A 13,392-nucleotide genomic window follows, 5' to 3' on the forward strand; every position below is an offset into this window, starting at 1 on the left:
GATTTCAGGAATGGAAACCTCTGAGGGGGAAATGAGGCAGGTTGGTAAGAAGCTAGGAAAACAAATTCCTTGGCAAGTGGAATGGGGAAACTGAGATTGACAGCTGAACAAACTCTTTGAGCAATCTACAGCCAGATGATAAGTGACAAGATCTTCTCTTCCCTAACCAAGGATACTTAGGAGCAAATGGTTTACATACTACAGACCATACTAGGACAGACCTGCCTCAGTCCTGGTCCCTTTTCAGTGACATTCTTTGAAGGTGAACTGACCAGAGAATGACCTTGACCCCTTTATACGCTTATTTTGATGAATCAGCATATTGAAGCACGCACCTGGAACACTGATGAATATTCTATTGGAATCCTCCCCTAAAATTTTCCCCTTTGGAAAACAAAAAAACACCCCTCAAGATAAAGCGAGCCCACGTACTCTCTCTCCAGAGCACGCCTATGTCCCCCTTTTCCTTGGGCATGTACCCTTGCTTTCTTTCTCCTAAGCTTTAAGTATCTCAATGAGGCTAGCCACCAGGGTAGCAGCAGGCAGCATCCCCTCCTCATGGGCTAACCCCCTGAACCTGTCTCTAAGCACTGTTCTTTTGTCTAACTTTACAGTGAGCCAAAAAAAAAAAGCAGTCCAGTCTAGGCTCACTGCTATCACTGTGACCTTGCCTCTTCGTTAAGCTCTTCCTTTGTTTCACTTTCCTGAGCTTTAATACACACTTTAATATCACCTAGCCTTGGGTTGTGGAATCTTTCCTGCACGAAGCCAAGAATCCATACATTCCAGATCATGTCAAGGGAGACCCACCTCAGTCCTAGTCCCTTTCTGGTGACAGTAGTACATCCCTAAACCCCATGTTATTCTAGGGTCAACTGTATTAGGTCAAACCCTATGAAATTGTAGGCATTTGACTCTATATCCTACAAAATGGCACTACCATATGGTTCAACCAACTATCTCATTTCATTCTCACCACATGAAACCCATTAATTATGTATTATTGTCCCCACTTTACAGGTGCAAAAACTAAGACTCAGAAATGAGGCCTAACAGAGTACTGAAACAAAGATTTAAACCCTGTCAATCCTTCCTGAAGAAAATTTTACTTGAGCCAAACTTTTAAAAAAGATTTTATTTTATTTTATGAACCAAACTTTTAAAAACGATTTTATTTTATTTTATTTTATTAGAGAGGAATGGAGGGAGAAAGAGAGGGAGAGAAACATCAATATGTGGTTGCCTCTCAGGTGGCCCCCACTGGGGACCTGGCCTGCAACACAGGCATGTGCCCTGACTGGGAATTGAACTGGCAACCCTTTGGTCCACAGCCTATGCTCAATCTACTGAGCTACACTAGCCAGGGCTATGAGCCAAAGTTTTGAGGACACTCCCAGAAGCAAGTTTTCAGCAGACTGAGAAAATGTTCTGGCAAATAACAGCTTTACAGTTCATTTTATACATTTGGAATCAAGGGAGGAAACATAAGGAAGGTTACATGAAATCTAGTGATAGGTTAGGGAAGCAAGAGAAAGCAAAGTGATTAAATGTTTAGGATTGGATGAAAAGTAAAATGGAGAGCGATTGGTGGGTACAGGATACTTAGCACCTAACATTTACAGTGAATAGTTATGGTATGTGGACAATAAGGTAACAAAGGAATTCCACAGTCTTCACGTTCTAGTGGTCTTGCACTCTGGTGCCAGCAGTTGTGCGTCCTGGGGGTCTGGAAAAGAAAATTACTCGGACATTTCAAGGGTAGGTTATCCTACATGCCTAAGAACAATGGACAGGGTTCACTTAAGATAATGATTGACCTGTCACGACCCACACAGTTAGGCGTTCGTGATCACACCACCCTGTGTAACCAGGTCACTGAGTTTGCCCAGCCACGTAGCCTCCTGAACTTGCCCCATCTACTATGCTGCACCTTTTCTTCACAACCCCACTGTCTGAATTAGGTCAGCGTGCTTTCCAGCACACCGCAGTTGAAAGGGGAGTAAATGTAAAAGCCCCGAGGTGTTTGACTTCCATTACAAATCAGAGATTCTTAGAAACAGCAGAACCTCAGGACGACCTTATCTCCCTCCCTCTGCTCGGCTGACTTCCCACGCCCAGAAACAAGCCCATTGCCTTCCTTTCTCATTCCTCCCAACCGCACGGGGCGCCAAATGCCAACTTCTCTTTTGGAGGGACCTCCGCTCACTCGCAAGGTCCCTCTTGTTTCTCCACGCACCCGCCCAGATCCGCGACGCAGAACCCCCGGCCGATCTAATCGCACCCCTCCCAACGCACTGCACGGCCACCCACCCAACCAGCCAGCACCGCGCAGGCGCCGCGAGGTAGGTATCAGTGGCGTGCCTGGGGGCCCGCCCGGTGACTGTTGGTCCGGCGCGGGCCACGTGGCCACAGCCTCGCCGCAAGCGCGTGCGCAGAGTGGCTCAGCGCGCCCGTGACGGCACGGCGAGGCGTGGGGAAGAGCGACCTCGCCCTCCGGGCCCGGCCCCCGCCCCTTGGCTCGCCGCTCCGCCCCCGCGGGGCGTCCCGGGCCGCTAGTTCCGTCAGCGGTGGCCGCGCGCGGCCCGGGGCCGCCGTAAGTACTCGCGAGGCCCGCCTGTGAAGCGGCTGCTGCGGGCTGGGGAGGGGTGGGGCGCGCAAGGCCTGCCCCGCCAGCCGGGTTGAATGAAGTGCGGGGTTTGGACCCGGTGGCCCTGAGGGGCCGTGGTACTCTTGACAGGCTTCGCTCAAGGCCGGGCGGCGGCGACACAGATCGGGCACGGAGGTTCTTCCCCGGGAAGCAGGTGTTGGGTGTTTGGGGGTCTCTGAAGGAGATGGGAGAAGAGCTCTAATTGCTCCCCGAAGGGAGGCCTCGGAGCCTGACCTGGAATCGCGGGTGGCAGCTAGTGTTTTGGGGGGAGGGGTGCAGGCCCCGTCCTCTCCCTCCGCTGAGTAGCTCGTCTTCGAGAGTCGCCCCTCTTGGGTTCTTCCCCGGACTCTTTGTTCTTTCGAAGAAAGGAGCACTCGACGTGGAGCGGAGCAACCTCCTTTCCCAGGACCGCAAAGCTGGGAGCCGAACGCGGAGTGTAAACGTGCGGTCTTTGACTAGGTGTAAAGTTATTCACACCGAGAAGCCCCTGTGCACCAGGGAAAGACCCTTATGACCCCTTGAGACTTATTTCTGTTCGGCCTATTCCTACGAAAATTCATAAGGCGTCGTATGTTAGCTGCCATCATCTAAACTAAACTCTGAGCTGAGCACCCTTCTCTGGGCACTGTTCACACAGTCTGTGTAGCCCAGCTTCTTTTGAAAGGGTCCCTCCTTTTAGGTAAGTCAGGTCTTTCTTGATTAATTCATTAGGAACTTAAATTAGTTAAAACCACATCACATGAAGATTGGATGTAATTAAGACCTGTCAAATATGCTTAAGTCCCAGTTCCTCTATATTTAAGCAAATTGCTTGACCTCCCTACACCTGAGTATGTATCACATGAAAACTTTGAAATAGGTTCTTTCAGGTGTATTCCTTTTGAAAAATGTCTGCGAATTTTATTACTGCTCCCATCCCCCCCCTTCACCTTTTAAGCCTGTCTCCATCTGTTGAGAGGAATGGGCAGTGGCAGTAGAAGGTGGGAGTACCTTTCCCTGAAACAGCCTAGTTTGAAAAAGATGGTAGTCTCTGAATTGTCTCTGGACAAGAAACATTCTCTCTGAACTACCTTTTTCTCCTTGTGTTAACAGCAGAAATCAAGCAACAACAGCTCTTGGAGAGAGGCTAAGTGTTTCTTGACTTCTATAGTGACAAAGACCTGGAGAAAGCTGGTACTTCTGGCCTGCTCTGCCATCATCCCACCACCCAGTCCAAGAAGGCCTACACTGGACACCAGTGCCTCCATTGTTCTCTGTGATCATCTGGATTAGCACTTGACTGTTGATTTACAAGTCTCACAAATCCAGCCCTCAGATTCTCATATTCTGGTTCTCAGCTGCTCTTGAAGGTGAATGGAGTCTTGCTTTTTGAAATCATTTTTTTATGATTTTTGTCTATGTGTAGGTGCATTTAGGTGCTGGTATGTATTTGCCCTTTGGCTTAGGTATCCAACAGACAGTTCATTGATTCATCCATTCATTCATTTAATGAATATGTGTTGAGAGACTGGCAATAGAGGCAGTGAAAATAGTCAAAGCCTATGCCGCCACAGACCTTACCTTCTGGTGGGAGAGAAATACAACCAACAAACGTTTTGTATGTCAGTGCACAGTAAATGCTATGAGACAAAATAAAGCAGGGAGGGGAGGTAGAGTGTGCTATTGTGTGTCTGTTGGAGTTTTGCTGCTTTATATGGGATGGTCAAGGTGATCTTAGAGCAGAGATTTGAAAGAGTGAAGAAACAAGCCATGTGGATTTCTGGATGAAAAGCATTCCAAGAAGGGGGAACAGCAGGGGAAAAGGCCCTGTGGTGAGAATATGCTTGGTATGTTTGAAGAATAACAAGGAGAGAGTTGTGGAATCTTAGAGGTAATCTTCCTATTCATATTTAGAGTTGACTTTTTAGGGAGAGTCCTTGCAAGAGCCCAAGAGTAACCTCTGATTTAAAAAAAAAACTTTTTATTATGCAATTTTTCCACTATACACAAAAGTTGAGACTATAAGAAACTCATGTACCCTTTACCTAGCTTCATCCATACTTGGTATTTTGCCCCATTTATTTTAGATATCCTTCCCCTCCCCGCTTTTTGTGTTGGAGTAGTATTTTAAAGCAGATCTCAGATATCAGGCTATTTCATCTCTGAACACTTCACCTGCGATTTCCTTTTGCATATTGTTTTTGACAGGTCAGGCAGCAGGTCCCCAGCTGTTGGCTGGGGACTGTCCCCATCCTGGGTCAGTTACCAGGCTCGAGTTGGTACCTGAGGAACTGACCACAGGCTGTTGGAACACACAAGGATTTAGAACCATGCTTCTCAAATTTTATGCATCAGACTAAATTGGAGGGCTTGCTAGAACACCAGTTATTCGACTCCATCTCTGGAGTTTCTAATTCAGTGTATCTCAGTAGAGGTCCTCAAATTTGCATTTTAAACGGGTCCTGGGTTTACAGATGCTGAAGATCTGCAAAGCCTACTCAAGAACCGCTGATCCAGAAACCTAAGGTCCAACAGAACCATATTAGAGACCAATAATGCCTCTGTTTAATGTTGGAGTGGGTGAGACTGAGATATATTCAGAGCCAGGAAGTCCTAGGACAGTTGTTCTGTTTTAAAGGCCTAAGGGTTCATGTTTTTTTTAGCATTTATTGAGTAGGTTCCAAGATGAGCCCAGGGCATTATTTTGGCCATAACAGGTCACACTGTGTCTACCAGAGGGTGTTCAGGATTGTTGAGGACTTTTTAAGTTGGGTATGATTGTCATATAAAGTCTTCTAGTGATATTTATGTTTAGTAAGAGATAATGACTCAGCTTGGGGAGTAATTAGGGGTTAAAAACTCCCCCCAAAAGCTGATTCTGATGGACGTTAGTACTGTGAAAAATGTTCCAAATGAACTGATGTGATCAAGTAGCATAAGCATATGGTCCTGCCACCATTGCTTTTGGCTTCAGTGTTGATAGGGCTTTCTGAACTGGAGCAGGGACTTGCTCCAGTCCCAGCTCTTGAGCTTGAATGGAACAGTAGTGTCTTATGGTTCATTATCTTTAAAGAACTATGTGTACAAGTGTGTGTACATGCAGGCAAGTATGTCTCTATGTACAAGTGTCTGTACATATGTATAATAAAAGTATCCATAAAGATATGTGTGTATAAACCACCAGCTTTTCAGTGGTGATGAAATCAATTGTTGTCTATTTTCCACAGGACAGAGACTTGTTGCCACCACCACAACAGAGCCTGCCATCCCCAACAGATCTCCAGTCAGCCCCTGACATCATCCCCCTCTCTTGCCTCCCTTCGTGGCCTCCTAAATGCCCATCTCGTTGGCCTGGGTTCAGCTGGTGGTATGGAGGGGTGCTGCCTAGCACTGACCTGGGAGTGTGTGTGACCCACTGACCCAATGGTGAGGACTGACTGCTCACCTCTGCAACTGATCATCCAGAGGGTAGATGGGATAAAGCAGACCTCGTTTTTTTCCTGGTGTTTTCCCTCCCACCCTTTTGGAAGGTAGAGTGGCTCTTTGAAGTTAGAGGAAGGAGAAGGGGCATGAAAACAATATTACTTGGTATAGGTATAGGTGGATTTTCTTGGGAAGGAAAGGGATAGAAAGGGAGTGAAGAAGCAAGGGAGTTCAGGTATGCTTTGGAACTGCCTGGGGTCCCTAGATGATTCTAGAAGGGCCAGCTTGTACTAGACCCTACATATGCCTAGGAATCAACTTTGACATTGAATTCTTCTCCGTCCCTTCCCTTTCTGGCTACCAGATCCTCAGTTACATTGATACTTATGAAGGCCAAGTTCTCTACTGGTTTTCTCCATCCCACCAAGTCAGAGGTAGGCCACAGATATGACCAGATTTAGGAAGAGATTCAGATGCTTCCAAAGGCTGAGGTGAAGGAAATAAAGGGATTAGGGACTCAATTATTGCTGTCCCGAGGGACCTCCCCTTCTTTGTGGGGATCTATGTCCCACCGTCTCATCCCACTCCATTCCATGGGGAAACAGATTAATAAAGGATTGTGTTGTTATTTCTCATTGTTAGGACATCAAAGGCCAGTTTTGGAATGATGATGATTCAGAGGGAGATAATGAATCAGAGGAATTTCTCTATGGAGTTCAGGTGAGATTACAGCCCCTAAGATCCATGTTGGATGATCGAAATGAACTCTCTGGATATATCAAGAGTGAAAGCAGTTATTCTGGACCAGAGATACAGTGTTGGTGTGGTCTCAGCATTATTTTGTCAGAGCTGATATATTCTTGTTCTTACTTGGGCTTCATACTTTTCCCAGTGTAAAACTACATCCTCTGTGTAGGGGGCTACCCATATGTTCTTATTTGGAAGTAATTATTTTTTGATTTTTTACTAACTAGCCAGAGAGGTCATTTCAGTCATTAGGGTAAATTTTTGTTAAAAATTACTCTGCCAGTGATTGCTTAATGCCATCACCACCCAAGGCACAATCCTGAGCAGGAATGTTAGACTCTTAAGGCAGAACCAATCTGAGTTAAATTCTGTTCTCTTCAGTCTGTTCTAAATTCTCATAGAAGGGACATGTAAGTATTCTGGTCAAAATCTGAGAGGAAAAGCTGAGACTTAAGGATGTGAACTTCAGCAAAACCTGCAGCTGATCTACTGAAACTTCTTAGGGTAGTGATGGAGGGAGACTGGTCTGTCAATGAAATCCCCAGCTAGGGCTGCTTCCAAGAGCCCCTTTGTATACATAGCATTTTGCTATATGTACTGTTGCTGCTTGATTTTTCTGTTCCTGGTGTTTATTTTTCACCTCTCTTTAACCCTCTGTCTTCCTCCCCACCCTCGTTGTTTTGGCTGCTGATTCAGGGGAGCTGTGCAGCTGACCTATATCGACACCCACAACTTGATGCAGACATTGAAGCCGTGAAGGAGATCTACAGTGAGAACTCTGTATCCATCAGGTGGGACTCCACTTCAGGGGTGGCACATACCTGGGCTGCAGGCCAGGTACCCTGTTGGGGGGCATGCTAGAGGCAACCAACTGATGTTTCTCTCCCTCTCTTTCTCCCTCCCCCTTTTCTAGAAAATAATAAATTTAAAAAACATTTTAAAAGAGAGAAAAGAATATAGGTTTATTAGTACTTAATATAAAGGAAAAGTACAACCCTGGAATTAAAGCTATGGTCTTCACATTTCCTCTTATAGTTTTCTTAGAGTGGGGCCTAGGAGCTCACGTAGTTTCAGTTTATTGAATGCGTTGAGCACCTTGCTAAGTATTGGTATACAAATAAACATGAGCTACAGATTCTACTCAGAGAATTCCAAATAGAATCCAGTGGATACTATTTGGCAGGAGAGCAAGTCACTTTTTTCTGAGCTGTTAAAAGGCTAGAGGTTTTTTTTCTTCTTATGGTATGTTAGGGGATCTTTGGACACTAATAAATTAATTATGAGCTTAATGATACAGAGAGTTGCTCAGAGCACTTAAGCGTGGCTAACAGGAGAAAGTAGGGAAGTATAGCCACTTTTCTTAGAAATTCCTTTATCCCCCTAGACCCCTTTAGACTGATAGTTTCACCTTTAAGGTAAGAAAGGCCTCTGGCCCGGAGAAGGCCATGATTATTAGGTGGCTAGAGGCTGTAGCTAAGAATCTAGGTACAGAGTTACCGTTTACCATTCCCTCTCCCCTGGCCCCAGGCTCAGTTCTCCCTGCACCTCAGCTTCTGTTCCCTTCTTTCTCCCTTGATGAGTCTCACCTGTGGTCGCCTATATCTCTGTAGAGAATATGGAACTATCGATGACGTGGACATTGACCTCAACATTAACATCAGCTTCCTCGATGTAAGTGGTACTAGTGCCTGCCAATAGCATATCTAGCTGGACTTGTGCATTTTGTCGTGTTGGCCAGGAGTCTTGTTTCTGAGTGCTGTATTTGGAGCACATACTCTCCACTCCTGTCTTTTAGATCAGAAGCAGACAGTGGTATGTACTGCCGTGTGCATGTGTGTGTCATATAGGGAAAACATCCAGCCTATTTCTCTTTGTTGCTAAACTGGAAACTATTTCCTGTACACTTTTAGGAGGAAGTCTCTACAGCTTGGAAGGTCCTCCGGACAGAACCTATTGTGTTGAGGCTGCGATTTTCTCTTTCTCAGTACCTTGATGGACCAGGTAAGGGCAGTGACTTAGGGCAAGTGTGTTTTCTGTGAGCAAATCCAAAGTCCTAAAGTAAGTGAGACAGAAAAACTAGAAACAAGGACCTTTGGCATAATCTGCAGGCCATTGGTAGGGGCTTTTCAGTCTCCTCTCACTGCTTTTTTCATTTCCTCTCACCTGATAGCAATCCCTGCAAATCCTTGGTCAATGAAATTGTTTTCTTAGGTTCCCAGGTATTATTTTTCATCCCCTTCCCCTCAGCTTCCTCATAGAAGTTGAGAATATTTGAATTGGTCAGTCAGCTCCCAGAATCTACCCTTTGCTGCAAATGTTTTCCTTCTCCACTTCTATTGTTTAGAGTACCATTAGAATCTGAAGAAGCTAGTCCACTGAGCTAGAGCTTTGGACTCCCAAGAGGATAGAGACATGTACATGCTAGGAACTTTCTCTTCTCTTTGCAGAACCATCAATTGAGGTTTTCCAGCCATCGAATAAGGAAGGGTTTGGGCTGGGTCTTCAGTTGAAAAAGTAAGAACTTTGATCTTTCTGGATATGGACATATGTGATGGATGGGCAGATGGAATGGGTTTTTTTTTTTCCTCCAAAAATGTCTTTCCGAGATATGCCCAAGTAAAACTAAAATAAATTTGGGGAGCCAAATTTATGGTTAGGCAGTGGAGCCTGTGGTTCTGGGGTGCTGACGTTGAGACATCTTGAAGGTAAAAAGATAGGTTCTTCCTGGCTGGTGTGGCTCAGTGGATCGAGCACTAGCCTCCAAGCCAAAGGGTCACTGGTTCAATTTCTGGTCAGGGTACATGCCTGGGCTGCAGGCCAGGTACCCTGTTGGGGGGCATGCTAGAGGCAACCAATTGATGTTTTTCTCCCTCTCTTTCTCCCTCCCCCTTTTCTAGAAAATAATAAATTTAAAAAACATTTTAAAAGAGAAAAGAATATAGGTTTATTAGTACTTAATATTAAGGAAAAGTACAATTAAATGGAATTGTACTGGAGTTAAAGCTATGGTCTTCACATTTCCTCTTATAGTTTTCTTAGAGTGGGGCCTAGGAGCTCACGTAGTTTCAGTTTATTGAATGCGTTGAGCACCTTGCTAAGTATTTGGTATACGAATAAACATGAGCTACAGATTCTACTCAGAGAATTCCAAATAGAATCCAGTGGATACATGTTCTAATACAAAGGAATGTGTAAGTTTTAGAAAGAACACAGAGGAACAGTGACTCAGTCCGCTGGCCGGTGGAAAACAATGAATGAATGAATGAATGAAAGGGAGATGATTAATGGTTTTCAAGGATAGATAAAAATTGCCTGTGTGGACAGACTCTAAGAGTGAATAACATTTGCTAGGGTACAGTAACATGAAGCAGCATATATATGTAGGAAGCTTCAAGAAGTTAAACAGTGCTACTAAAATGCAAGGGAAGGGTGGTAGGAACTGAAGCCAGAGAGGTAGGAAGGGTCCACATCAGGAAGGATCTTGCCCTTTTATACTGTAGGCAATGGGAACATTGAAGGGATTTAGGCAAAAAGAAGACATAATTGGTTTAGTTTTTAAAACATTATTCTGGGACTTCCGCCAAGATGGAGGCATAGGTGGAAACACTGTACCTTCTCCCACAACCAAGTTTGAATATAACAAAGGTTTGGAGAACAAAGACACAGCCAAAGAACAGAAAATTGAATTATACGGAAGTCTGACAACAACGAACCGTTCAACTGGGACCGGTAAGAGAGGCGGAGCCAGCAGCGGAGTAGGGTCGGGCAGGAAAGATCCCCCGACCTAGGCACACAGGCAGCCCAGACCCAGTCGGGGTGCGGGGCAGACTGACTGCAGTCGCACATTCGCGCACACTGAGATGGACCACACAGGCCCCAGCGGGCGAACCCAGTGGTGGAGGGCTGACAGTGGTGGCACACTCGTGTGCAGTGGAACGAAACGCATGGGCCTGGTGATGGTGGCAGCTGTGGCAGAAGCGGCAGGAGGCGGCAGACGGCAGACAGGACTTTCATTGCTCCTCTTTGACCCCACCCCCACGTACCGCGTCACAACCCAGCGACTTAGTTGCCCTGCTCTGGTGAATACCTAGGGCTCCAGTCCTGATACGTAACAGGCATGAACAGTCCAAAAGATGGCGCAAGAAGAACTCAAAGCCCCAGAGCCGATAACTCTAAGCGACCAAGAGATTGCCAGCCTCTCAGGCTCACAGTTCAAGACACTGGTCATCAGGATGCTCATAGAACTGGTTGATTATAGTCACAAATTAGAGGAACATATGAAGGCTAAACTAATTGAAAGGAAATGCACAGGAAACCAATAGTGACGGAAAGGAATCTGGGACTCAAATCAATGGAATGGACCAGAAGGAAGAACAAAACATCCAACCAGAAAAGAATGAAGAAATGAGAATTCAAAAAAATGAGGAGAGGCTTAGGAACCTCCAGGGCATCTTTAAACATTCCAACATCCAGATTATAGGGGTACCAGAAGGGGGAAAGAAACAGCCACGAGTGGAAAACGTATTTGAACAAATAATAAAGGAGAACTTCTCCAGTCTGGCAAAGGAAATAGACTTCCAGGGAATCCAGGAAGCTCAGAGAGTGCCAAAGAAGTTGGACCCAAGAAGGAACACACCAAGGCACATTAGTCAGGATTAAAATGAAGGAGAGAATTCTAGAAGCAGCAAGAGAAAAGGGGACAGTCACCTACAAAGGAGTGCCCATCAGACTGTCAGCAGATTTCTCAAAAGAGACCTTACAGGCAAGAAGGGGCTGGAAAGAAGTATTCCAAGTCATGAAATCCAAAGGCCTACAGCCAAGATTGCTTTATCCAGCAAAGTTTTCATTTAGAATGGAAGGACAGATAAAGTGCTTCTCAGATAAGGTCAGGTTCAAGGAGTTCATCATCACCAAACCCTTATTAAATGAAATGCTAAAGGGACTTATATAAAAAAAAGAAGATGAAAAATATGAACAGTGAAAGGACAGCAAACTCACAGTTATTAACAACCACACCTAAAACAAAAGCAAACCAAGAAGACAGCTAGATCAGGAGTGGAACCATAGAAATGAAGAACACATGGAGGGTTAGCAATAGGGGAGTGGGAGGAGAAGAAGGGGGGAGAAGGTACAGAAAATAGCATAGACAGTAGGTAGAAAATAGATAGAGGGGAGGGCAAGAATAGGGGAAATATAGAATCTAAAGAACTTGAGACACGTGGTTATAAACTAAGGGGGGGAGAATGGTGGGGGAGGGGGTGTGCAGGGTAGGGGGGAATGAAGGGGGGAATAGAACAACTGTAATGGTATAATCAATAAAATATATATATTTAAAAAAATAAAACATTCTGGCAGCATTGTGCAAAGTAGATAGGAGGATGTTAGACAAGAGAACTAGTTTAGCAGGAGGCTTTTGTAGAAGTCCACACATGAGATGATGAGGACCCGCACCAAGGTGTGGCTGTAGGTAAGAATAGAGATGAGACACACTAGAGAGATTTATGAGATATAAAACCAATATAAGACTTGTCTTTTGGCTCTCTGAGCAGCACCATGACAGTGGGAAAGAATAAGTGCCTCATAAAAGACGGCAAAGGAGAAGCCAAGAGGAAAGTGGTTGATCGGTTTTCTAAGAAAGATTGGTGTGATGTGAAAGTACCAGTGATGTTGAATGTAAGAAATATTGGAAACACTCTAGTCATGAGAACTCAAGGATCCAAAATCACATCTGATGGTCTCAAAAGGTCGTGTCTTTGAAATGAACCTAGCTGATTTGCAGAATGATGAAGTTGCATTTAGAAATTTCAAACTAATTATTGAGGATGTTTAGGTCAGAAACTGCCTGACTGATTTCCATGGCATGGATCTTCCGTGATAAAATATGCTCCATGGTCAAAAATGGCAGATCATCACTGAAGCTCATGTTGATGTCAAGACTACTGATGGGTGTTTGCTTCATCTAGTCTGTGTTTGTTTTATTTAAAAATGCAACAATCAGCCCTGGCTGGTGTAGCTCAGTGGACTGAGCGTGGGCCTGCGAACCACAGGATCGAAGTTCAATTCCCAGTCAGGGCACATGCCTGGGTGGTAGGCCAGTTCCCAGTAGGGGACTCATGAGGGGCAACCATACATTGATACTTCTCTCCTTCTCTCCTTTCCTTCCTCTCTGAAGATAAATAAATAAAATCTTTAAAAAAAATAAAAATAAAAATGCAACAATCAGATGCAGAAGACCATTTATTCTCAACATCAGCAGGTCCACCAAATCTGGAAGAGGATGATAGAAATCATGACCCAAGAGGTACAGACAAATGACTTGAAAGAAGTAGTCAATAAATTGATTCCAGATAGCATTGGAAAAGACATAGAAAAGGCTTGCCAATGTATTTATCCATTCCATGATGTCTTTTTTATTTTTTTAGTTCTCACCCAAAGATGTGTGTATTGATTTTAGAGAGACAGGGAGAGAAGGAGAGAGAGAGAAACATCACTCAGTTGCATCCTGTAATGCTCCCTGACCAGGGATTGAACCTGCAACTTAAGTATGTACCCTGACCAGGAATCACACCTACAACTTTTTGCTGCACAGGATATCA

The 13,392-nt window shown here is 44.9% G+C and overlaps 2 protein-coding genes across 11 annotated transcripts in view; both read left to right on the forward strand.

Moving 5' to 3' along the window:
- Positions 1-2,440: 2,440 nt before the first annotated feature.
- PARP6 (poly(ADP-ribose) polymerase family member 6) overlaps positions 2,441-13,392 on the forward strand; it is a 34,320-nt gene continuing 23,368 nt past the window's right edge. For 5 of the 10 annotated variants that reach the window (XR_005066643.1, XM_037047111.1, XM_037047116.1 and 2 more), the window contains exons 1-9: positions 2,442-2,593; positions 3,740-3,996; positions 5,854-6,052; positions 6,414-6,483; positions 6,692-6,769; positions 7,493-7,587; positions 8,407-8,467; positions 8,707-8,797; positions 9,244-9,310. Coding sequence is in view for 9 of the 10 variants with exons in the window: in XM_037047111.1 (XP_036903006.1) it covers positions 6,436-6,483; positions 6,692-6,769; positions 7,493-7,587; positions 8,407-8,467; positions 8,707-8,797; positions 9,244-9,310 (440 nt within the window). In the remaining variant the exon portion in view is untranslated. Of the gene's footprint in view, positions 2,594-2,619; positions 2,802-3,739; positions 3,997-5,853; positions 6,053-6,413; positions 6,484-6,691; positions 6,770-7,492; positions 7,588-8,406; positions 8,468-8,706; positions 8,798-9,243; positions 9,311-13,392 lie in introns of those variants that run through there. The other 5 variants (XM_037047120.1, XM_037047114.1, XM_037047112.1 and 2 more) reach the window with 5 other exon arrangements.
- On the forward strand, positions 12,148-12,774 carry LOC118987786 (40S ribosomal protein S3a-like). The gene has a single exon (XM_037047121.1). The coding sequence runs from the start codon at positions 12,350-12,352 to the stop codon at positions 12,551-12,553; it is 204 nt and encodes a 67-aa protein (XP_036903016.1). The 5' UTR covers positions 12,148-12,349; the 3' UTR covers positions 12,554-12,774.

The sequence above is a fragment of the Sturnira hondurensis genome, unplaced genomic scaffold (genome assembly GCF_014824575.4).
Source record: "Sturnira hondurensis isolate 20B ecotype Veracruz unplaced genomic scaffold, ASM1482457v3 Scaffold0005329, whole genome shotgun sequence".
NCBI lineage: Eukaryota > Metazoa > Chordata > Mammalia > Chiroptera > Phyllostomidae > Sturnira > Sturnira hondurensis.